Source organism: Mixophyes fleayi, chromosome 8, assembly GCF_038048845.1.
Source record: "Mixophyes fleayi isolate aMixFle1 chromosome 8, aMixFle1.hap1, whole genome shotgun sequence".
Lineage (NCBI taxonomy): Eukaryota > Metazoa > Chordata > Amphibia > Anura > Limnodynastidae > Mixophyes > Mixophyes fleayi.
In genome coordinates this window covers 87,992,357-88,017,296 of record NC_134409.1, presented here as the reverse complement: position 1 = coordinate 88,017,296, position 24,940 = coordinate 87,992,357, and the positions used below count along the sequence as shown (strand labels likewise).

Below are 24,940 nucleotides of genomic sequence, written 5' to 3'. Positions count from 1 at the left end.
GTATTGTCGGGATAGTCAGCATCGATATGCTGAATACCACCGTTTAAAAGACTGGTGTTCCCTTTGGATGGGGCGGTTGATGCTGCCAAGCTGGACAATCTGAACAGTCTAACAACAGCTATGTTAGAACACCAAGGTTCATTTTTTGTGAAAGTTGTCCGCCATCCTTATGAATAAAGCAAGCAGCTAATATATCAGAATTACACTGTGAGCATTAACTTGAAGGTATCAATGTTACAATATATAATCTAGCGATTATTATTATCATTACTGTTACTTATATAACACCAAATACAAACACACAAATTTTGCAACTCTTCTTTATAGAATAATTTGAAAGCAACTTGCATTTGGAGTCCACTCCAGCTGCAGGGGCAGATCAGGACGGTGCACGTTCAAGTTCAGTACAGAAAGGGGGTGCACACAGAGATTTGGGGGTAAATGTATCAAGGTGCGATTTTGCAAATCCAGTGATTTTCTCGGGAGAGTTGAAACTCGCAGATGTATAAACCTGAGAGTTCATGTAAAATCACCAGAGTTGTGTTTCTGTCAAAATCGCTATTTCCAAAATCGATGGAGATCAAACTCCAGACTGTTTGCCACTATAGCTATACAAGTTTCAAATGTATGAAGCTGCGATTTAGAAAACTCTCTGTAGTTTGCTTTAAAACACTCCAGATACAACACGCTGCATTCTAGCAGCGTGATTAGTAAACACATCACTGTTACACTGTCGGACTATAGAGCCGGAGGTCCCGGCAGCTGTCAAAACTTATAAAAATAAATAAAAGATTTTTTTTTAAAAAAAAAAAGCGTGGTTTCCCCCCTCTATTCACTATTAACTCTAGTGCTGCCAGCCTACTGCTGGTTGCGTGAAAATCGGTGGAAAGGTTTGCGCAGGGCCCCCCCAATTTTTACATAACCAGCACTAGGCAAACCATCCAGGGTGGGTGGCACTATAGCAGGGGGACACGCGGCAGGGGTCCCTCTGCCATAATGACAAACCAACCCCAGGCTGTTCAGCGCTGGGCTGGATTCCCTAGGGAATCGGGTCCGCCGAACAAAAACGAGCGGGCCCCCCTTCTAGGGACAACCAGCCCAGTGCTGAAAGCACTAGGGCTCTTCCTACGCCCCTGGGTGTAGGGTAATAAACAGCTATATAAGTTTAAAAAAATAAACGGACGCCATCATGTTTTGTGGAGCTACAAGTCCCAGCCAGCCAGGGTGCCATAAACAGTGTGGGCATGCTAATATTTTTATAACTACAAGCACCAGCATACCCATGGCAGCCAGGGCATGTTGGCACTTTGAGAACCACAAGTGCCAACATGCACTGACATCCATGGCTGGCTGCATGGGTGTCAGGACACCCACGCAGCTGTAGTTCCACAAAAGAAAATGTTAAATAAACCACCACACCCTTATTAAAGCCAAATACATTTAATAAAATTAATAAAACTCCAATAAAGACTCTACACACCCTCATTTATACCACATACTTTTATTAAAAATAATAAATTCCCAATATACTCACCACTGATGTTGTCAGCAGCTTTTAATCCTAAAATGTCTGTAATCCAAGTCCCAAATAAATTTGTATCCAATAGTCCGGCTTGACCAAGTCAAAAATAAATTTGTAATTCCCAAAGTCCTACTTGAAATGTCCAAAATTAATTTGTAAATCCAAAGTCCCTGCTTGAAATGTCTTCTCTTCTTCTTGGGCAAAATGCCCCCCTTGTTGCTTGAAGGCCTCATTTATTATGGCCAGGAGGCCCCCCTTGTTGCTTGAAGTCTTCTTATCTTCAGCCAGGAGGGCCCCAGATTTGTAATATCCCATCCGGAACATGCTTGTAAAAAAAAAAAACCGCCAGAGGAGAACCGCCGCAAACAGCTCCTACAGTGTAGACTCTCCGATACGCAATGAACTTAGTTCTATTTATAGTATTAGGGGTTTCCAACGACAGCGTGGGAAAATCCAAAAGAGGCATATCAGAATGCACTCCTTGTCACGGATGGGTGGCTGACCATTTCTCCTGTCAAAGAAAAAAAAATACAGTTTAGTGGTATTGGGTTAATGAACACAAAACCTGGAGGATTGAAAAAGTTTGCCTGACCTATGAATCCTAGCATCCGCATAAGTCCATGGATCTGTCCTGTCAGTTGTTAAAATAGTAACTAGTGGCTGTGGTGTAATGCTACTGGGTAAGTCCCGGTGCAAGCCTTAGTTGGCACCACCCACCCCTCAAATGCATTGTCCAACCCCTGCTGCTTTTTTACTTTGGCAAGTAGGAGGTGGGGCGGCATAAGACTGACAATGTCAGGACAGATGTCAGCAGCTTCACATGTAATGACAATCATAGCAACTGCTAGGTTTGTCTAATGATAGCGCCGGCCCTGTGTGAGGTGTGTTTAATAGCACATATTGAGTCCCTTGTTTTGAAGATGAAGAAGGATTTTGTTTAAAGCTTAAGTCGAGCTGATATTGGAAAGCATACTGTTGCGAGTGGAGTGTAGTGGACTAAACATCCAGGTAAGTCAGGAGAGATATAGAAAACATCAGCTGATTGAAGAGCATTAACACTGATTACATGCTGTGACATAATGGACCGCCTATGCCACCCTGTCTGTTGTTGCCTCTTGCCGCAGTAGGAGGGGCTTATAATGCTGCCACCACTGAGCTCCTTCTATGACACTCAGAACCACAATCCTTCTGGGTCACTGACGCTGCTAGTGTACCTCCTTGCTGGTAACTCCGGACCTCTTACTGTGGGTTGCTGTGAATGGATCCCCACTGGCTTATCACACTAACCAGGGATGCATGGGTAGCAGGCAGAGCGGTGGTACTGGAAAAGCTTGGGTCCAAACCTCAGACATAGATGGAAAACGGATTAGATTTGGGTCTAATCTGTAGATCACAGAAATACAACAATATTGAAGATGTTTCCAAGCAGGTCTTTGAAGCAAGATGGTTTATTTCCTCTCACCCTAGTTGAAGGTACCAGGGTGATCAGGTCAGATGAAGTCAGAAGAATGATTACATGCTCACACAGCTCATCTTTTATACAGTTCAGAAATAGGCTATTTTTAGAATCAGGATGTAACCCTGCTTAGCAAAACATAAATTTACATGCATTGCAAAGCTAACAATATTTACATTTATCTGTGAAATTCTAATAAATCCTGTGATGGTTTTCTGATGCAAAGAATCCAAGAGCCAATCTTAATTAAAAGTTCCTGCCTTCAATGTTGGACTTTCACACATCAAAAGATCTAATTAACATGTGGCCTTTCATCACACCATTCAGAATACATATTCACACAGAACAACAAAAGCACCCACAACAAGCCACTTCCCCAAATCACAATACACCACAGGCTTTGTAAACACAGGCTCATTGTATCAGATATATACATCAGAAATAGGCATATCTTATAGCAAGGTTAGACAAGAGATTAATTTCTTCCCCTGGTCTCAGAAATAACGATTTCCTTTCTTACAATATACACAATATCAAAAAAGAAGTGCAAATGCAATTACATAAATAAGTGCCCTGCGCTATTTGCTTTAAATACATTTTTACCAAAAGTTATTTAATAGTGATCCAGTCACCCCCCCCCCCCCCCTTCTCCATGTGGCAACCAGGGTGCCATGTCCAACGATTTGGCTCCTGGTCCGCAGTATGCTAGGGTTACCAGAGGCTCTTCCTGCCGAGACAGTCCATCCGCATTGCTGCGAGCCTTTCCTTGCTTGTGGATTATGTCAAAGTCATAAATTTGAAGTGCAAGGCTCCAGCGCCACAACCGGCCATTTTCCCCTGAAGTGTGTTGTAGCCACATTAAAGGATTATGATCAATAAAATGTTGTCCATACAAATAAGGTTGTAGTTTCTTCACTGCAATGGGCAAACATTCCTTCTTAATTGTGGCATACCCCAGCTCCCAGTTTAGCAGTTTTCTGCTCAAATAGGCCACGGGGTGCTCCTGCCCATCATGCCCCACCTGTCTAAGTACTGCTCCCAGTCCATACTGTGACGCATCAGTTTGCACAATAAAGTCCTTGTCTTAATTAGGTGCCAACAGTACTGGAGCACAAATTTCCTTTAATGACTGAAATGCCAGCTCACAAGCGGGTTTCCAGTCAACTATTTTGGGGAGTTTATTCTTAGTGAGATCTGTCAGGGGCTTCGCTACAATACTAAAGTCTGGGACAGAATGTCTGTAGTCCCCTGCAGTCGTTAAGACTGTTAGTACATGTAATTGGGTCGTGGGCTGGGGCCAGGCTCGGATTGTCTCTACCGTAGCTGGTTCTGACCTAACCCTTCCTCCCCCCACATAATCACCCAGGTTCTGTACCTCTGACATCGGCATCTGGCACTTCTCTGCCCTAACAGTCAAACATGCCCACCCCATCTTCCCTAACACCCGCCCTATTTGATTATCTTCCCAAATCTTACTGAAATTGTAAATGTTCTCTAGGTAAGCCTGAAATCTGCCTAACTCATCTACAGAAGCATTAGTACAGGGCAAGGGGTAGGTGTCAGATATGGGCACAGGCAGGGGACCTACTATATCCACAGCCGCTTGCTAAAAAGGTTCCCCAATTATTGGTAAGGACCTGAGGGGAGCAAGAACACTGGGGCGCCCAAGATGCTGACACACATCACAGGACTTACAGTAGGCCAGGATGTCATCAGACATTCCAGGCCAGAAAAAGTTCTGTGTCGGGCGCTTCAGTGTTCGGTCTCTGCCCTTGTGTCCCTCCATAGGGATTTCATAAGCAACTGCCATTAGTTGCGCACAAATGCCCCGTGGTACCACCAGTTGAACTTGTTCCCAGACTGGTCTATCCCCATCTACCTTCCTAGCTACACGGTACAACAACCCTTTACAAAAGGTCACACTCCCTACCTCCATCGCTGGAAGGCTGCCGCCAGCCTGGCACCTCATGCCTGCCAGTGAGGGATCAGAGAGCTGCGCTGCCCTGATCTCTTCCCTGCGGCCCTCACTATCATCTAAGTCAGGATATGCTGCGGGGGGGGTCTATGTTTGGGTGACTAGGGTCAGTCAAAGTGGGGTCAGTCAAAGGGGGGTCACAGTGGTCAGCTGTGCTCACCACTGGAGCTGGAATACTGCTACGGACAGGAGCATCACCGGGTACCCCCACAAGATCAGGTTGGCAAGAGACAACATCCTCTGCATTGCTAGGGGATGTAGTCTTTCCAGGGGCAAAGGGCTGGCTGTTTTCTGAAGAAATAGCAGATGTGGTCTTTTCCTCTGGGCTGACTGAAGCGGTGGTTGCAAGTGATGACTGTTGTCTAGCAGCTGTGGTCTTTTCCTCTGGGCTGGGCTGTACAGGTGTAGATCCTGAAAACTGTGGCTTAGCAGCTTGGCTCCGGGTAAGAGAGTTCAGAAATGCGTTCACAATTCCACCCCTAACATCGTTGCCCAAAATCACAACAGTTGGGAGGCCATCCATAACGGCAACATCTCGCAACTCCTGGCCATCTCCCCAGTCCAGAAACACCCTTGCTACAGGCACTTGTCTTTCAATTCCATCTGCCACAGTTACTTTCGCAGTGCGATTCTGCAATACTGCAGCAGGATCAATAAGATCGGGACTCACAACAGTAATTGAGGCCCCTGAGTCTCTCAGTCCTTCACCCTGCAGGGGTCCCACTTGGACCGGCTGCAGGTTTCTCCACATGTTTTCGGGGGGTCTTTTGGACACACAGGTGACTCTCTCCGCTGAGTCACCTTCAGACACGCCACACTCCATTGGGCTGGCAGGGGTGCAAACAGTCTCTAATGGCTCACCTTCGCCAGTTAAGCAAGTCAGCCAGGCTCCAGGACTCGGATTAGGGGTACGGGTCCAGGGTGATGGGGCTGTGGGACAGTCCATCCTTAAATGATCGATTTTCCCGCAGCTGTAGCACTTTCTCTCCAGCCTGGGCTCCGATGGCCTCTGATAACTCACAGGGACAGGGTGGGGCAGTGGCTGGTGAGGGGTACCCAAAGGGTTAGGTACTTGCTTTTGGGGGTGAGTAGAAGAGGGGAGTCCCCCTGATTGTACAGTCCTTTGGTGTTGGCTGTTAACCTGGCGCTTCTGCCAGTGTGGTCTTACTGCCACACTGATCGGCCAGCTGTGCGGCTGCTTCCAGGGTTCCTGGCTTCCGGTCCAGCACCCATTCTGTCACCTCCAGTGCGCACCGTCGGTGAAACTGCTCTTGGCACATCAAGTCTATTACCTCATCCACGGTCTGGGCACCTGCCCCGCGCATCCACTTCCTGGCTGACTCCCGCAGCAGGTTGGCAAACTCCTCATGAGTGGCGTGGAAGTCCTTTGTAAAGTCCAGGAACTTTAGACGACAGGTCTCTGGGGTAATAGTGTACCGTTTAAGGAGTGCCCTTTTTACTATATCATAGTCCATACAGTCCTCTGTGGGCACCCCACGGTAGGCCTCCACTGCACGTCCTTGCAGTGTGGGCACCAGATGCTTAACCCATTCCTCTCTGGGTACAGCGTGTAGCCTGCAGGTCCTTTCAAATACCTGCAGGTGCTTTTCAATATTCCAAACATAGTCCTTAAATTTAGGGCAAGGTAAAGATAACAGTCCTGATCCTCTAGAGGGCGCCTCCACGCTGGGCTGCATGGCTGGTGCCCTTCCCTCTTGGCGCCATGCCTCGATGACTTGTGCCCGCTCAGATGCAGATGTGTTGTCCCCTAAGGTGCCAGCTGGATCTTTAGCCCGGCAGCCCTGCGCTCATGATAGGATACAGGGGCTGGTTGTGTGGGTGAAGTCTGCTGGGTAGAGGTCTCTGCAGGCTCTTGATCAACATTCTCTGCTGTCTGGCCGTCTGGAGTACCATGCTATCGGTACCATTCCCTCAGCGCCTCTCTCATCTCCGCCCTGTTTGGAGAATGGCTGATGTCAATGCTCTTGGCACTGCACAAAGTCTCGAGGTCCGCCCTGGACACGTTGGTGTAATCAGAAATCCTGTGCGTTCTTTTGGCTGCAGGTATTCCTCTCCCAAATAACTCGGCTCTCCTGATTGGTTCACGAGAAGCCTCCTGCGGTTAACCCACCACTCGCCACTAGAAATCTGTGACAGGTTGGACTGCCTATGCCACTCTGTCTGTTGTTGCTGGGACCGGCTGAGCTTACTTTGCCACCGTTCCCTTTCGTTATCCCAAAAGCGCCCTCTTGCCGCAGTAGGAGGGGCTTATAATGCTGCCCCCACTGACCTCCTTCTATGGCACTCAGAACCACGTTCCTTCGGGGTCACTGACGCTGCTAGTGTACCTCGTTGCTGGTGTACCCGGGCTGGTAACTCCGGACCTCTTACTATGGATCCAGGTTGCTGTGAATGGATCGCCCCTGGCCTATCACACTAACCAGGGCTGCATGGGTAGCAGGCAGAACGGTGGTACTGGAAAAGCTTGGTTCCAAACCTCAGACACAGTCGCGGTCTAATCTGTAGATCACAGGAATACAACAATATTGAAGATGTTTCCAAGCAGGTCTTTGAAGCAAGATGGTTTATTTTCTCTCACCCTAGTTGAAGGTACCAGGGTGATCAGGTCAGATGAAGTCAGAAGAATGATTACATGCTCACACAGCTCATCTTTTATACAGTTCAGAAATAGGCTATTTTTAGAATCCGGATGTAACCCTGCTTAGCAAAACATAAATTTACATGCATTGCAAAGCTAACGATATTTACATTTATCTGTGAAATTCTAATAAACGCTGTGATGGTTTTCTGATGCAAAGAATCCAGGAGCCAGTCTTAATTAAAAGTTCCTGCCTTCAATGTTGGACTTTCACACATCAAAAGATCTAATTAACATGTGGCCTTTCATCAGACCATTCAGAATACATATTCACACAGAACAACAAAAGCACCCACAACAAGCCACTTCCCCAAATCATTTTACACCACAGGCTTGGTAAACACAGGCTCATTGTATCAGATATATACATCAGAAATAGGCATATCCTATAGCAAGGTTAGACAAGAGACAAATGTCTTCCCCTGTTCTCAGAAATAACCATTTCCTATCTTACAATATACACAATATCAAAAAATAAGTGCAAATGCAATTACATAAATAAGTGCCCTGCGCTATTTGCTTTAAATACATTTTTACCAAAAGTTATTTAAAAGTGATCCAGTCACACATGCCCTTGTATATTATACAGGTTTTAGTAGGGAACCAAAAAAGATCTGCAGCATATGTCTTTTTTTACTTCATGTGGTAAATATACGAACCCATAAGCATTACGTATTTTATCTTTCATCAGTATTTTTTCTTTATTATTGTATATTGTGGATTTTTTTCATACCTGTAACTTCTTCTTTCCTCCATTCTATAGGTCATGTGTTAGGACTCTTGTACTGGTGGGTTGGCACCACATGGTATCGCCTTACAACCTCTGCTGCTCTACTTGATGTCTTTATCTTAACAAGGTCAGTTCTGAATCTTCAGGAATGTGGAGACCAAAAAGCCACACCATCTCCCTTAGCCAGACATTAACTAGCCAATCTGCTATCCCTAAATAAATGCTGTGACACAGGAAGGAAAATAAAAAAAAATCCCAGCATTCAGCATTACAATAGAATTGTTTTTTGCTTCGCTAGTGAAAATGACAGGGTCAGAAAATGCTGTCAGGAACGGGGTGAGCCGCTTCTGTCAGTATCCAGCCCTGTGGCTATTTGAGTGCTACAGACTTCTGGCTTTTTAAGCACATCAGCTTTTTGGTTAGAAGACTAATGCTGCCTCCCATCTACCCCATTGGTACAGAACGGTTTGCCCTTGATTTTAACAAAAACATTGTTTATATTAACAATGTTTTATTAACTATAATTACAAGATATGGATTAATGGCTTCTGTCATGTAGTGATTGGTAACAAATTGAAAAATGTATCCAGTAAGTAAAAATCTAAAATCCATCTTCTATGGCTAAGGTTAGCATAGCGAGACTCTGGCTAGCCCTGGCAAGTCATAGGATTAAATATTGGAAAGCATTGGTCAACACTACTATAGGGCACAAGAGGTTTGTGTATACCAACAGACAGGCCCTAAAGATATTTGAGGGCATATGGTGTTAGTGGCTTGAGTCTGCTTTCTCACTTGCTTCCCCGAGCCGATGTGTCCTGAACGCATGAGTCTCTGGGTCCCTAGGTCTAATGATAAATGTCAAATGCTATATGTCAAATCTTGTATCTGGATAAATACTTATATATGGGCATGTATGGTTCATGTTTTTTAAAGAGATTAGCACATATGATGTAATTTTGCAATGTTTTTATATAGGTAATTCTCCTAACACTGATAGTGTTATACTTGCGATTGTTTTCTTTTCTCTGTCCTACCACTGGGGGACACTGCGTTACCTTGGGGTAAGGTAGGTGGGACTGGAGTTAGGCACTTATAAACTTGTTTGTTTCCCTTACTCCTCCCCCACTATGCCCCTCCTCTGTAGCTGACTTCAGTTGTTGTAAGTGCCTTCTGGAGAAAGGTCACTTCTGTATAGGCTCCTGCCTATACTTGGTATAGTTTTAGTTTTCATGTTTTTATTTTCTTCCCTTTGCAGGTGCAGTGTGGGGATCTAAGTCCCAGAGTGGGTGAATAGCCTGTCCGGTTTTCTTCACCCGGGTCCCTGCGCAAGGTAAGAAGCAGCTTGCTTCTCTTACCTTGCACCTTTGCCGGCAGTCTCCCCCTAGAAACGAGCAGTTGGCCCTTTTATTTTATCTGCAGCAGCTCACAGCAGCTATAATATGTATATTTTAGACGGCCGGGGGCCCTTAATTCTGTGTCGGGCGGGAGTGAAGCTACAATAGCCTCTCTTCCCCCCGCAGACATGCCGGCAAGTCCCCCGGCTCCTTTCCCCCTCTGGACAGCGAGCGGTGGGGACAGAGCAGCAATCGCGCTACAGTAAAGGCGATTAGCTTGCTAATGCTCCCCGCAGCCTGGGCACTTTAATTATAGCAGAGGATGCATGGTTACAGCCGACTGACATACTTGGTATGTGCAGTTCAGCGGCACGTGGAGGCGGCCATCTTGAGGGACGGATGGAAGTTTTAACTCCCTCCCCCTTTCAGTTTCTGCACACAGACGGCGCCCATGCCTGGAGGCTGTGACAGACAGAGACCTGCATGCTGCAACACCTCTGTCTCCAAACTACTGGTGCCTCTGTATTGTCTTTATTTGTTTACTAAACAACAGTTAACTCGTTCAGTCTTTATGGCATGTAGACTAGGACTGTTTTCAAACTTTGTGTCTAATACCTAGAAACTTCCTGGTATATAGACTAAAGGAATTTCTATGCTGCATTGAACATGTAATATATATGAAAGGCTTGTTATGGACAACTTGTGCCTTTAATTTTCAATGTGTCTGCATAAGAGCTCCCAAGTGTAATAGACATTCTCTGGTATGTCTGTACTATGATACACAGGTGGCATATGTACTTCTGGATCATCTTTTGCCCACCCTACACAAAAGGCAGTTTGCACACGTATGTGTGTGTGTGTGTGTGTGTGTGTGTGTGTGTATATATATATATATATATATATATATATGTATCACACGGTGATAAAAAAAAAAAGGATTTATGATTATGCTCTATGCTTTTCCGTGGTAGGAATTAGCATGGGCATGTTGCAATGTGTATATTATTAAGGTGCACAAGATGTATTTGGTATCACCTATTATTCCATTGCATTATGGCTGGACAGATTTCCCCAGTGGGAGATTTCCGTCTGTACTGACAATATTTATGTACAAATGACGAGATTCATTTATATTTCCTGACCCTTTGCTTACCATTGTCTTAGGTGTCAGAGTACCTCGCTAGTGCACCTGAGTTGTATTATGTCTGTACAAAATGTACATTTTAATATCACTTTTTCTACAGCTTAGCCCGGATGCTCTCTGTGGAGCTTGAGACTTAGCTTGGCGAACAGGGTGCACCCACTTCGGTGACTGCAGTTCCGCAGAAGTCAAGCTGGGCTAAATCTACGGCAGCATCAATGGCTTAGGGTCTACAATCAGGGTGTTCCCATTTCGGTGTCAGCAGTTTTGCAGAAACAGGTCTGGCCTAAATCACTGTCACCTCGGGTGGCCGAACTCATTAAGGTGATTTTAGAGTCCGAAATGGTACGTGAGTATACCCTTTTTTTTTTTCATGCTTCTACACATGTTTACACTGTGCTGGTTAAGCTCCCACACAGCTTATATCTGTCCGCTAACACAGAAGTGGCATTACGCTGTTCAGGTATAAAACCATCCGGACAAAGATGCTGTTGTTCACCATCTTTCACAGATGGAGAGGATTTTATCTTTGCTACAGTCAGAATAAGGATGTAGTTTATTCCTCACCAGAGGATGTCTATTTCCATCTTGTTTTACTATCAAGAGGAATATTCTTGCTGATTACACTCACGAGGTGGATAATCCCAGCTTAAACTGTACACAGTTTTCGCATTTGCAAGACAAACAGTCTATACTTGGTTTTCAATTTTCAACCTAAGCTTTAGTGACACCCTAGTTGGGAAAATGTTTTTCCTCATATCTTAGACTCAGTGTCTGTCTGTTCTCAAAGACCAGGTAATCAGTAATAGGCTGGCTATGTTTTCACCTTCCCTAACTCTCCAGAGTCAATACAAGGAAAGTAATCCCTGTTGGTGACAATCCTGTGGCTCTTCAGTTCTCTTATTCTGCTGTCCCCGGCGGGAGCAGACAAAGAAGTCCTCCTACACACAGCAGGGGCTGGTAAAGTATTTTATCTAGTGGCTTTCAAACAGAAGAAGTGCTCTAGCCTTTATTCACATTAAGGGTTAATGGGGTGGTTTGTATTCACCCAGCAGCATCATAGCTGGTAGGCATACAGCTATTCAGCTATGATACCTATAGTTAGCCAAATGCTCACAGGACTACGTTCCAATATCGGAACTCTCAATTTGCTCTATTACAAATGAGTATTCAAAGGTTTCTGGCGGTAGGTGTGCTTTCTTTGTTTTATGTCAGCGACACCAGGCCATGATGTTTACGTGTTCCATCCGTTGATCCTCTCTGTTGATCTGAGGTCAGGGTGCCACATTCCGAGTCAGGCTTAGCCTTACAGGGGTGGTTATAGTTTATGTGCTGTGGAAATCAGGTAAACATCCATAGATTTGTGGACATTCCCCGAAGGTGGAAGTTATTTATTACACCCAACGCTTAGCTTACAGCTAGACGTTTTCAGCCAGAACATTATACTTGCAGCCTCTCAGCAAGAAGCAGGGCTGCATTATTGGGTTCACAGGTGATCACTTTGAGCCTACCCAGCTTTTCACTTGTTCTACCACGCTAGAAGCGTTGGCTTATGCCTTATCTTCTAGTTTGGGGTTTTCAGTAGCTTCCTACCAAAGAACACGCTCATCTTTTTTCTACACAGTTACAAAATGCTCCTGGCAGAATTTCCTTTCAGTTACAGGAGTTTCTGTTTTGCAAAATAGGATACCAAGTTTCTACTTGTATCTTTGGCTTTCCTTGTTCGTAACATCTCCCATGTCTCAACAGGGAGATTCTTATCAAGGAAGGCTGATTTCATGGCTTTGGACGTGCATAGTACCCCTTTGCCCTAATTCACTAATTTACCTTTCGGGTAATGCTTAGTCACATTGTTTTTATTAGTGCGTCAGTTGTTCTTCTTGTACAGAGGGTCAGAAAACCTCTAGAGATTTGGTCTCAAAATGCAGTACTGTTGCATATTTGTAGCACTTATGCAATTCCCGTATCCTAATGCAGGATAGGGATCGGCCTGTGTATGGTCGGAGGGGTGTTCCTTGTGCCACCCTATGGGCCAAGCTAGACCAACTTATTATTATTGTTATTGAGGGCCGAATGCCTTAGCAATCAATCCTTTAACAGGTAGAGTGGGTCACCTCAGGGTAATACCTTTGTGCTCTCCTGGTTAGGTCATAGGGCTCTCTGAGAGGGAGCCCAGGTTTTTTTCACATGTTAACCTGTTTTCTCTATCAGCTCTCAATCTAATGACCCCTCAGGTGGATTTGTCCATAGCCAAGTCGGGTCTCCCTATAACTTAGGGTGTGTACAGGTGATTCACAGGTCCTATTTCCTCGTGGGGGTTTAAGAGTTTCTAGGAGGGGGCGCATCCCAGCTAGTTTGGTGGTCCGTCGTATGTCTCACAAAGCAGTGTTCTACTGTTTTAGGGGACTTGTGTTGTCGTCCCTCTTTTCCCGTTTCCAGAGTGACCTCATCTCGTAGTTTGGCTTTTTTAATTTTCATCATCTGGTTTGACGCTGTGGTGTCGGATGGCTAACCTTTTCGGCTAGAGAATCCTTGCAGGGAGATGGTTGCTACCTTTAATTCAGCCGTAGAGATTATTCCTCAGCTGTTTTCTTTGGGCTAGAAACTATATTCGATTGTTGTAAATTCCTAGAATTTCACACATTCCACTCAGGATTCTTTAAAAGAGTTTTCTTTACCAGCTGGCTTGTATTGGGTCTACGCCCTTCTTCTTTCAGCGTGCAGCTTCCTTGACTCCCTGTCTAGCTCAGCGGAAGTTTGTTTTGCTTAAGCGGTTTCTTTATGATCAGCCCACCTTTGGTTGGTTGTACATTTCCAGGGAGTCTAGTTCTCGTCATCAGGGGCTTGCTTTGGCCTCCAGTGACTCTCTGAATTAGTTAAGCTGTTGGTTAATGGTATGAGTGCTTCCTGGTATATATGTCGGGCTTACGTTGTTAGCTCTCTATATGAGTGCTCCCTCAGATATCGCTGAGTTAGTTAAGCGGTTAGCTCATGTAATGAGGGCTCCCTTGTTTATCTCTGATTGATTTAAGCACTGTATCAGTGCTCCCTTAGATATCGCTGAGTGGCTTAAGCTGTTGTATCAGTGTATATGGTGATCCTTTGGATATCATTGAGTGGATTGAGTTGTTAGCTCAATGCAGGCTGCTCCCTTGAATGTCACATCTCGTAGGGGATCTGGGGCGAGAGTGTGTATGGCTCTTCCTCATTTTCTTTACTAGAAACTTAGTGGCGCGTTGTACAAGACATTATTGGTTATCATCATCATCATCATCATCATTTATTTATATAGCGCCACTAATTCCGCAGCGCTGTACAGAGAACTCATTCACATCAGTCCCTGCCCCATTGGAGCTTACAGTCTAAATTCCCTACTATAGACACACACTCACACACAGACAGACAGAAAGACAGACAGAGAGAGAGAGACTAGGGTCAATTTTTTTTTTTGATTGCAGCCAATTAACCTACCAGTATGTTTTTGGAGTGTAGGAGGAAACCGGAGCACCCGGAGGAAACCTACGCAAACACAGGGAGAACATACAAACTCCACACAGATAAGGCCATGGTTGGAAATCGAACTCATGACCCCAGTGCTGTGAGGCAGACGTGCTAACCACTACGCCACTGTGCTGCCCATAAAACAGTTATGACAATTAGTGCCTGCATTCCACTGACACAGAGATTGTAGTTCATCATTCTTGTGCCTCTTCTTTTTGTGTAACGTTTCTCCGACGGGAGATAGTTTGTGCTTTTGTACGCACAGTTCCTGTTCAGGAATTTAATGCCCTTTTAGTCTCTTTAGCGCTAAAGAGCGTAGGAGGTGGGGCAGGATCCAGGTGGTCTCTTGCCATTGCATCACAACCAACATTCTGTCTGTACCCCTCTGCAGGTTCCAGTGACTTTTACAGTGCACTTTCCAGGAGGGTTGCTGCTTTTTGTACGTCACAACAGCGTCATTCAATGGCACAGTTGTAAAGAGTGGCAGCGTCTGTTTCTGCTGCATATTGTTTTCTTTGTTACATGCCTTTGCATTCACAAATGCAGGGTTTTGAACACAAAACATTGCACACAGCCGTTCCAGAGCATTCCCGCCCTTGGACACTGCTTTGGTAGCTCCCCAAGGTAACGCAGTGTCCCCCAGTGGTAGGACAGAGAAAAGAGGATTTTTACTCACCGTAAAATCAATTTCTCTTACTACACTGGGGGACACTGCGCGCCCTCCCTTGCTCTGAAAGTAGTGCTATCTTTGGTGTTGCTTTCTAAATTGCTTCTTCTCTCTTCCTGGTTTGGTTATACAAAACTGAAGTCAGCTACAGAGGAGGGGCATAGTGGGGGAGGAGTAAGGGAAACAAACAAGTTTATAAGTGCCTAACTCCAGTCCCACCTACTATACCCCAAGGTAACGCAGTGTCCCCCAGTGTAGTAAGAGAAATTTATTTTACGGTGAGTAAAAATCCTCTTTTTTTTTTCTTTTGTTTTTTGTTTTTGTTCTGTATGTTTGTACCTTGAAATGCCAATAAAAAATACTTGATTTAAAAAAAAAAACATCTTCTATAAATGATACAGTAAAGCCTTCTTAAAACACATGTTATTCACATAGCTTGTTAGTAAAAACCAGAGTTATCCCTCCGAACCGAAGAATGATGGATTAAACAGGAACATGGGTGGAGACAAGTAAACTGGGTTGCCAGAATGGGTGAATAAGCAATATTTTGCTGGCCACCATTCACTGTTCCTATGGTGAAGTTTAATATTTTATTTTTTAGTTCTGTTGGGTACATTTGATTGTTATAAATTACTGTAGCTGTTTGCAAGAAATGGCTACTAAGTTTGTCTGGTCTGCCAGGAAACCTAGAATTTGCATGGACATACTCCATAATCCAACTCAGGAAGGTGGGCTTGCAGTTCCCCCTCTTCCTCAAATATTATCAAGTCACTCATCTTACAAAATATGTTCTCCTTCACTCTCCTCCAGGACAGATTTGGGTAGACATTGAGGCCACTCTCACCGATACCCATTCACCCTCTTTGCTTCTATAGGTGAAACTGCAACATCAGCCCCCCTTTTCACAACTACCCCCTTCCTCTGGCATTTTCACTCACCAGTTGATCCCACACAGTCTCCTCTTATAATTTGGCACCTAACGCTTGGCGTGTGACATCCCTATGGAACAATCCCTCTTTCTCCCCTTGACTTCATCCATCCCAATTCCCTCACTGGAGGTGTTGTGACATTAAATTTCTCACTGATCTAGCCCATCTCCGACTTTTCCCTTCACTTGCCAATATTCTAATGCGTTTTCACATCCCATCGACTTGCTTCTTTCAGTATCAACTTCGCCACCTATATGACGGTATCTGTCGCACGGTTGATTTTCATCTCACTTCCCCATTGGTGTCTTTTTGTACTCTCCTTTCCTCCTCAAGAGGTCTCATATCTACCTTGTAAAGCATCATTCTCACCCATCAGTGCCCCCCACAAACCTAAATGAGAAGAGGACTCTGATGAGTAACTTACCCTGGAGGACTGGGTTAAAATTAGCTTAAACCTATGCAAAACTTCGATGTGTGTAATAATAAGCACAAAATTCTCGTGACCTCTTTTTTCAATGGTACTTGGTTCCACTTCGTTTTCACATTATATACCTGGGCGTCTTCGAGCTGTGCAGACATGTGGGTACCCTGTCTCACATCTGGTGGCACTGTCCGAAACTACTTCCTTTCTGGGAATCTATCCACCGCTTAATTTTCAGAATCACTCAGATTTCTCTTCCTCCCTCCTTCTCTTACTCTCTACTTCCTCGCTCGATTCCCAAGGTCCTGAAACACAGCCAGAAATGCATTACACACATTATTAGTGCCGTTAGATGCCAAATTGCTCTCTTTTGGAAAAACTCTGATTCGCCCCTGCTCCCATTTATCATTAATCATATATCTTCATCATCAAAATTTATTTATACTGTGCCAGCAAAATCCATAGCGCTTTACAATTGGGAACAAACATTTGTAAAACAATACTGGGTAATACATACAGACAGAGAGGTAAGAGGGCCCTGCTTGCAAGCTTACAATCTATGGGACAATAGGTGTTTGATACACAAGGTTAAGTGCTACATCATATTGCATATTGGTTCAGCTAGAATCATCATCATCCTCAACATTTATTTATATAGCGTCAGCAGATTCCGTAGCACTTTACAATTGGGAACAAACAGTAGTAAAAAAATACTGGGTAATACATACATACATACATACATACGGAGAGGTAAGAGGGCCCTGCTTGCAATCTTACAATCTATGGGAAAATGGTTTGATACACAAGGGTAAGTACTACATGATATTGAATATTTGTCCAGCTAGAATGCAAAGGTTACAAAGTATATAGTGGGCTGTATGCTTAGTCACACAACTATGTAGGTCAGAGGGTTGTTGTCTTGCATTAGCTGCGTAGAGAGTGTTAATAGGGTAACCTAGGGAGATTAAGAGGGTGGTAGAGGAATATTATAAGCTTGTCTATAGAGGTGGATTTTCAGAGAACGTTTGAAGACTAGAGGAGAGTCTTGTGGTGCGAGGGAGGGTATTCCACAAAGTGGGTGCAGCCCGAAAAAAGTCCTGTAACCAAGAATGGGAGGAAGTAATGACAGTGCAAGATAGACGCAGATCTTGTGCAGAATGGAGGTGTCGAGTTGGGAGATATTTTGAAACAAGTGAGGAGATATATGTCAGTGCAGTTTTGTTTATGGTCTTGTATTTTAGTAGAAGAATTTTATATTGGATTAGTTGAAAAGCAGGCAATCAATGTAGAGGCTGACAGAGTGGCTCATCAGAGGAAGAACAATTTTCAAGGAACATCAGTCTAGCTGCTGCGTGCAAAATAGATTGTAGGGATTTGAGTCTGATTTTGGGAAGATCAGTAAGGAGGGAATTGCAATAGTCGATGCGGGAGATGAGTGCACGAATTAAGGTTTTTGCAGTGTCTTGTGTGAGATGTGTTTTGTATTCTGGAAATGTTTTCAGATTTATATAACATGATTTAGATTTGTTGGGAACAAAGAATAGTTGTGAGTCAAAGATTACACCTAGGCAGCGAGCTTGCGGGGTCATGTTATCAATAGAAATGTCAGGCAGGAAGCTTCTGTTTTTAGTTGGAAATATTATTAATTCTGTTTTTGAAAGATTGAGTTTGAGTTGGTGAGAGGACATCCAAGATAAAATGGCAGAAAGACAGTCCGTAATGCAAGTGAACACAGATGGTGAGAGATCAGGAGAGGATAGATACATTTGTGTATCATCCGCATAGAGATGATAGTGAAATCCAAAGGAGCATATTAGTTTTCCAAGAGAAGTGGTGGTGTAGATAGAGAATAGCAGAGTACCAAGGACTGAGCCGTGTGGTACTCCAACTGAAGTGGAGCAGAGGTGGATGGCAGGTTTACCCCATGGAATATATTACTAGCATTCTCCACCATACCCTGTCCAATTCAATAGTGTCTGGAGTCCCAGGACTAAGACTTGCAGGTCCTCTTCCTCCCTGACATTTTAAGGGCTTTAGCCTCTTACTATTTATTTTGGTCTTTCGGTCATATTCTCCTCTTCAGCATGTTTATTCTTCTTCTCTCTCTCCCTTGACTAGTGACTCCCCATCCCTCCCTTTCCCCTTTCTCTGTTTCTAAGGTTAATTTCCCCTGATACTAAATGTTTTTAGCTATATGTTATCTGTGCTCTCCGGAAACTGATTTTTGTTTTGACTCACGTTATGCAATTTCCCTCACGTCTGTTTTTCACATGAAAAAAAACAAATCTTTATTCAAATTACTGTAGCTGTGAGCATGTGAATAGCTCCTGTTTTCCAAAGATTCTAACATTTTTATTTACAGTTTATTTTAGCCCACCTCACACATCTAACAAATAGAATTGCAACTTGAATTTTGGTGTAAAAAAACAATTCTAGCAGTATTTTATTCAGCCTAGCTTTAAAACTGTTTAGTTACACTTGATTTAGTTAGTCTCTAAAATTTTAATAGAAGCTTCATAATGAATACAATAAATTTGAACAGCATCATTTGTATTTTGCAGGCATTACAATGTCCTGAAAAAGGTTCTGTTGGTACTATTACTCCTTCTATTTATGGCACTGATGGCAACAGGTAAGTGCCATAGATTGTTGCACTATGCACTTAAATATCTGCAGTACTCACCAAAATGAGACTTGGGTCTAAAAAGCATCAAAATGTCAAGTACAGTTAGGAAATATAAACACTTTGCAATTTCCAGAGGACACACCCATTGTTGCAGCTAGTCTGTGATAATGTCATACACACACAGACATGATCACCAGATGCCTTCTTCTATAGTTAGCATGAGGAACAGTGCTAAATAATTTAATTATTTTTACTGTTACTGTTTATTTATACAGCACCACAAGAGTTCTGCAGCGCTATACAGTATGTAGGATGAAATGGGAAGCAAGACAAGTGGCTGGCATAACATGACAAGTAACATATACAACAATATAGGGGTAACAGATAAAAGGTTAGTTACGTGGTAGAGCAGCGGAGAATAGCATGATAAAACTGGCTAACAGAATAGACAGGAAACAAGCATGAGGGATGAGCCAATATACTATGCCTGGGAGATGAGTAAGATCTTGAAGGTGGAAAATAAGGGCAGAGGAATATTAAGGGAAGTTGGACAGAAGAGAAAAGCTTACAATCTAGTTTAATGTGGACAGGAAAGTCAAGTGTTTTGTAGGGAAATACAGAAGTACCTTTTTTAAATGTAATTCTGTATATTATTGGCATGGGGCTAAATTACAGAAAACATTTTATGTGGACAACCCTACATTCAAAACATTCCAGATGATATATCCTATACCTGTTCATATATTATGCCAATTGATCTACCACACAACATTAACACATTCTGCAAGATCACAATTTCATCATTGTGATCACCAACAACATTACTTTTATTCATTAGATATTTCTCTTTGATGACCTTGTTAAATATGACAATATACTGTTCTTCTATCCAGGATTATGGCATCTCTATCCATTTAGACTGCGGGGCTTGATATCTGTCCCAGTGGCTATTTTTTCTGGGACAGAGAAATCTATTAAAGATGATGTGCTGAGGGGAGATTCAGAATCCCAAACAAAGCATTTGTTTCAGGTTTGTAACTAATCAACCCTATCAAATACTTGTCATCTATCTAAAATGGTTTTTGATTGTTTTTTAATCAGCATATTTATCAACTGTGATTGAATGCTTATATAATTAAAACCCCTTTAGTTTAAAACAAAAATGGTTTCAAAGATTTTCTCTGCTTACAAATAATTGAGACTAAGGGGTATATTTACTAAACTGAGGGTTTGAAAAAGTGAAGATGTTGCCTATAGCAACCAATCAGATTCTAGCTATCATTTATTTAGTACAATGATAGCTAGAATCTGGTTGCTATTGGCAACATCTCCACTTTTTCAAACCCGCAATTTAGTAAATATATATTATGTCCCCAGTAAAAGGATTATTTTCTGCAGTTGCGTTGTGTCCATAGAAAAACTGCACCCCTTTAGTACTTCCACTTCTGCTTGTAGCTAGCTTCAGGCCTGACAACAATTTAGTGATAGGGGTAAAAGAGCTGAATATTATGTTTGTAAGTGACCAATGGCTTTTAGGTAAGAAATGAGGTGTAGTGAGTATTTTTTTTTTTTTCAAAAATGCATGTGGTATTTTTATTAAGAATAAATGTACTTCTTTCTGCCCAACAGACTGATTTAGATTCCCGCATGAAATCTCTTGAAATGAGGTTTCAGGGTCTAGAGAATGAGCACAGAATAATAAAACATGCTGAATCAGGTTCTAAAGCAGTTACTGGGCTCAGTCGAGATGAGGCGGTCCAAGTTTTCAAAGAACTATCTAGTTCCAAAGAGGCAGCTTTAAGAGAAGGAATACTGCAGGAAGGTGCAGCTATGACTAAGGTACAGTATGACAAAAGGGGTATTTTTTACTAGATGACTATATAGCACCATCTGAATGGACTTGTGATCTTCCATTTACTAGAGTGAACTCAGGACATTGAGAGAGGAGCAACAGAATAATCTAAAAGGTATTCTCCAGAAAATGCAGCACATGTCCAAGGTGAGATATCTACTATATAAATGCCTAGTGGCGTGTGTGGGAAAAAAAACAACCAAGCTGCAGCGCCACCTGCTGGGCAGAGTTATACACTGACCTATATATTTCTTGAAGGAGAAGTGACAGTTGGGAGTGGTTGGTGGTTGCCGGGGGTGACAGTGGGGAGTTTTTAACACCTTAAGTAGCTTGATGAAGGATATGGCGATGAAGATGAAGGATGAGGTGATGGAGAAAAATAATGAGGTGGTGACATGTGGACAAAACCACGTTAAAAAAAGGGCGCTTGCGTTGGGAAGTAACGCTCTTCCCCTGAGGAGGCCTGGGCTAGGCCCAAATGCATGACAAGAACCTTTTTAACACCAAAAGTAGCTTGATTTGACTAGAATGCATGAGTATCATGCACGGGTTAACTTGTATATTATATAATAGGAGAACACTGATGTCTTTACACTAACTGTAAAAGAACATACAAAATCAGAACTGTGCAGGTGCTCTACCTAAGTAAAACCAATTCTATATTCGTTAGTTTTGGATATTGATATATTTTGATGTTCATATTTCTGTCCAATAGATATGTTTTAAGTTTGTCACTATATGGCCTGTAGCAGCAAGCCCATTGGAGCTTACTCTACCCCATAAATGCTGACACCAATTCCAATTTGTGTTTTTAAAATGTTTTTGTTATAAAACCTTACTCGCCCACATAATACACCAGCCGTGTGCAACACCATGACATTTATACATCACTAATTTTATGCTATGTGTTTTAAGCTAAGCTAAAGATGACTATTACTCTTTTAAGTGAACCAGAGGTAACAAAGACCAATTTAACTACAGTGCATGGTATTTCTTTGTATTTTGATAACAGCATATGCATGTGTCTTGTTTAAATGTATTTCTCTGCTAGAAGAGATGTATTTTATTTATATAGACCTCTTGTTCTTAAAAATGGTATTGCTAGGTACACTGACAGAATAAAGTACCAATGGAGAGAGCATCTGGGCTCTAGATGGGCCACAATGTGGATCATTTTGCTTATGATCGGTAAATTTAATATTCTTTATTTCTATGATGTATGAGCACACAAAAACAAAGGTCAATTACGGTAACCAGTATGTTTTGGACTTTGGGAGGAAAACAGGACACCCAGAGAAAACACAATCGAACATGCAAACTCTACACAGTGCCCTGGTTGGAATTGAACCCATGGCCCCATAGCCATTGTGAGACAGCAATATTAACCTCTGTTTCACTCTGCCGCCTTACTACATACTATTATTTCCTCAGATTAATCAGCCGTTGCTTATCGTCACATTGAGATGCAGAAATTTATGAAAGCTTTCTAATTAATAGACTTGGACTGAACCTGGATGAATAGCTGCCATGAGAATACATGTTTATAGTAATTTATTTATTATATCTAAACATTTGTTATTATTGTTCATTTTCACAGGATGTGGAAGATAAGATCCTGCAGCTCAGAACAGAACTTAAAAGGTAAATTAGATATAAGGACATTTAAACAAATGTGGAAATAAATTACATATATATTACGACACCAACCTAATATGATCAGACCTTCCAGTTAAGACAAGGTAATTATTAATAGGAGCTCTAGCCGTTGTATAACTAGCTCAGAAATTTACATTTTTCATATTCTGAATGGGGGATATACATCAAGCATATTAGAAGGGATTTGATTCATATATTGTTATATAATACACAATGTTAATTGACACTCCTTTAAATAATAACTGTACAATCTGTAATTTGTGATGTCAGAGCGCACTGATTATATACAGTAGATATATTTTACATACCCATCCCAGCAGGATTCTCCCCTACAATGGAACATGGCACTACCAATCCTGTAAACCACAACACTGGTTCTCTGCAATTACTCCTTGTCTGCTCATTGAACTGTCCAGCAGGTGAACTGCTTAGATCAGTGTTGTCCGGGCCGCATGCGGCCCAGCACGCCTGTAAATGTGGCCCAGAAGGAGTTTTGGTTGTGGCAAGGGGGCAGCACTGTTAATGGAAAAAAAAAATCCTGCAAAAAAAAGAAAATACTTACCTTGCGGTCACGTCATCTGGTACTCCGGCTCCCTCCCTTGTCTCCACCTCCGTGCGGTTCTCGCAGTGAATGTCGGGCGTGATGTCATCACGCCCAACATCCATTGCGGAGCGCAGCACAGAGAAGTCACCCGCGCGAGAAGAACAATCAGCAGCACAGAATTGGAGAAAAGAAGAGAAGAGGACAGGAGAACAAGCCGATTAAAAAGTAAGTTAATGGGGATTTTTTTTATTATTTCAAGGGACGCTGACCAGTGAATAAAAGTCACCTGGTCCTGGAGCATCATGGACCTTATCTCCCTGCTACATACTTCTACTTGTAATAATAATGGGGCATTATATATTATTCTCTTTGGCCCATTATAAGTTGCTATCCCTTAACTAACATAGTGGTGTAATTAGCAAAACAGGTCACAATTTGAGGTTATAGTGATGTATATGTCAGGTACCGCAGACCTGGTCAGGGCACCCTGATATACAATGCCTGGCTTAAATGCACTTTATTGATATTGCATCGAAACAATGCAAAAAGTGATTATAGTATAATAACTAGAGAGGATATTTTGAACAGGGCGATTTGAAAGGTTAGTATAGGGGGATTTGAAAAAAAAGTGAGATATATATATATATATATATATATATATATATATATATATATATATATATATATATTTATATATATATATGTTAACTATGTTTTCTATGGTTTTTTGGATGATCAGCTATCGTTATTGTTAGTGTATCTTATGTGCGGCCCAAACCAACTCGTCATCTTCCAATGTGGCCCAGGGAAGCTAAAAGGGTGGACACCTCTGGCTTAGACACTGTCTGATTCAGTGAGCAGCTAAAGAAATATGTCACTGCCCAAATTGTGTCACACGGTCATTAACAATAGCTACCTTTTTAAAAGAAATAGCTTGTACCTTTCCTAAAGCACTGGTAGGTACAGGATTTTGGGGGTAGTGATGGTGTGTTATTAAAAAATAATTAAATATCAAGGAACAAAATATTCAGAAAAATAAATAAAAATGATGTTAACAGTTATAGATGATGAGATACTGCTCCCGATTGTCATGTGACTGTACATAATCACTGGTTGAAGAAACTTGGTGGTGTACTTTCTGTCTTACCTTTTTGCTGCTATAAATGAGTGGTTATAAAATTTTGTAAGTGTCATGCGACTACCATGGCAGTCACATGATATTTGAGAGAGGCTTTGGAATGTCCTTGTTCTCAGCATGCTCATTCCCTGCCCCCTCCTTCCTCTGTCATCATATACATGGATGGAGGCTGAGAAACTAGTAATATAACTGTTCTATACAGAGAGATTTTGCAAAGAGAAGACTGAGTTTTAGGAGGACATCCTAGAGAAATTACTATAAGGGTCATTTTACATAAGTACGAAACTCACTGTTCAAAAAAAATGAGTATGTGGGATTGCAATTTAATACAAAAAAAACTGCTTTGGATAGGTGACCCTCAAGATCAGGGATACCTTCATATTTTTGCGGTCTTCAGCTTTTCCTAACTAAATATCTTGTCCCTCTAACGAAAATACTGTTTCTCATTTATCCATACTGGGGGACACTGATACTATGGGTTGTATGAGGGGAGTGTGGAGTTGTCACTTAATTGGTTAACTTTGTTAAATGTATCAAGCTGACAGACCCCTCCCCCTCTGCAACCCCTAGTAGCTCCTTAGTTTTAGATTAAGTGCCCTAGGAGTTGGGCTTTCTTATTTTGCTAGTTAGTTTTCTTTCATTTAATTTCATTTATTTTTCTTTCAAAACCTAGTGGTTCTTGAATTCAGGTAGCATGCACTACAAGAGAGTGCAAGCTTCCTCATTATACAGCCTCATTAGAGCTGTCTTACAGTGAGAGCGGGCGGCTCTTACAGTCAGCATCAGCGG

At 42.5% G+C, this 24,940-nt stretch overlaps 1 protein-coding gene across 2 annotated transcripts in view; it reads left to right on the top strand.

The window, feature by feature from the left end:
- SUN2 (Sad1 and UNC84 domain containing 2) overlaps nt 1–24,940 on the top strand; it is a 126,412-nt gene that overhangs the window by 46,994 nt on the left and 54,478 nt on the right. For both annotated transcript variants that reach the window (XM_075182837.1, XM_075182836.1), the window contains exons 7-12: nt 8,376–8,469; nt 18,897–18,967; nt 19,855–19,991; nt 20,591–20,800; nt 20,883–20,960; nt 22,411–22,454. In XM_075182837.1, coding sequence (XP_075038938.1) covers nt 8,376–8,469; nt 18,897–18,967; nt 19,855–19,991; nt 20,591–20,800; nt 20,883–20,960; nt 22,411–22,454 — 634 coding nt within the window. The remainder of the gene's footprint in view (nt 1–8,375; nt 8,470–18,896; nt 18,968–19,854; nt 19,992–20,590; nt 20,801–20,882; nt 20,961–22,410; nt 22,455–24,940) is intronic.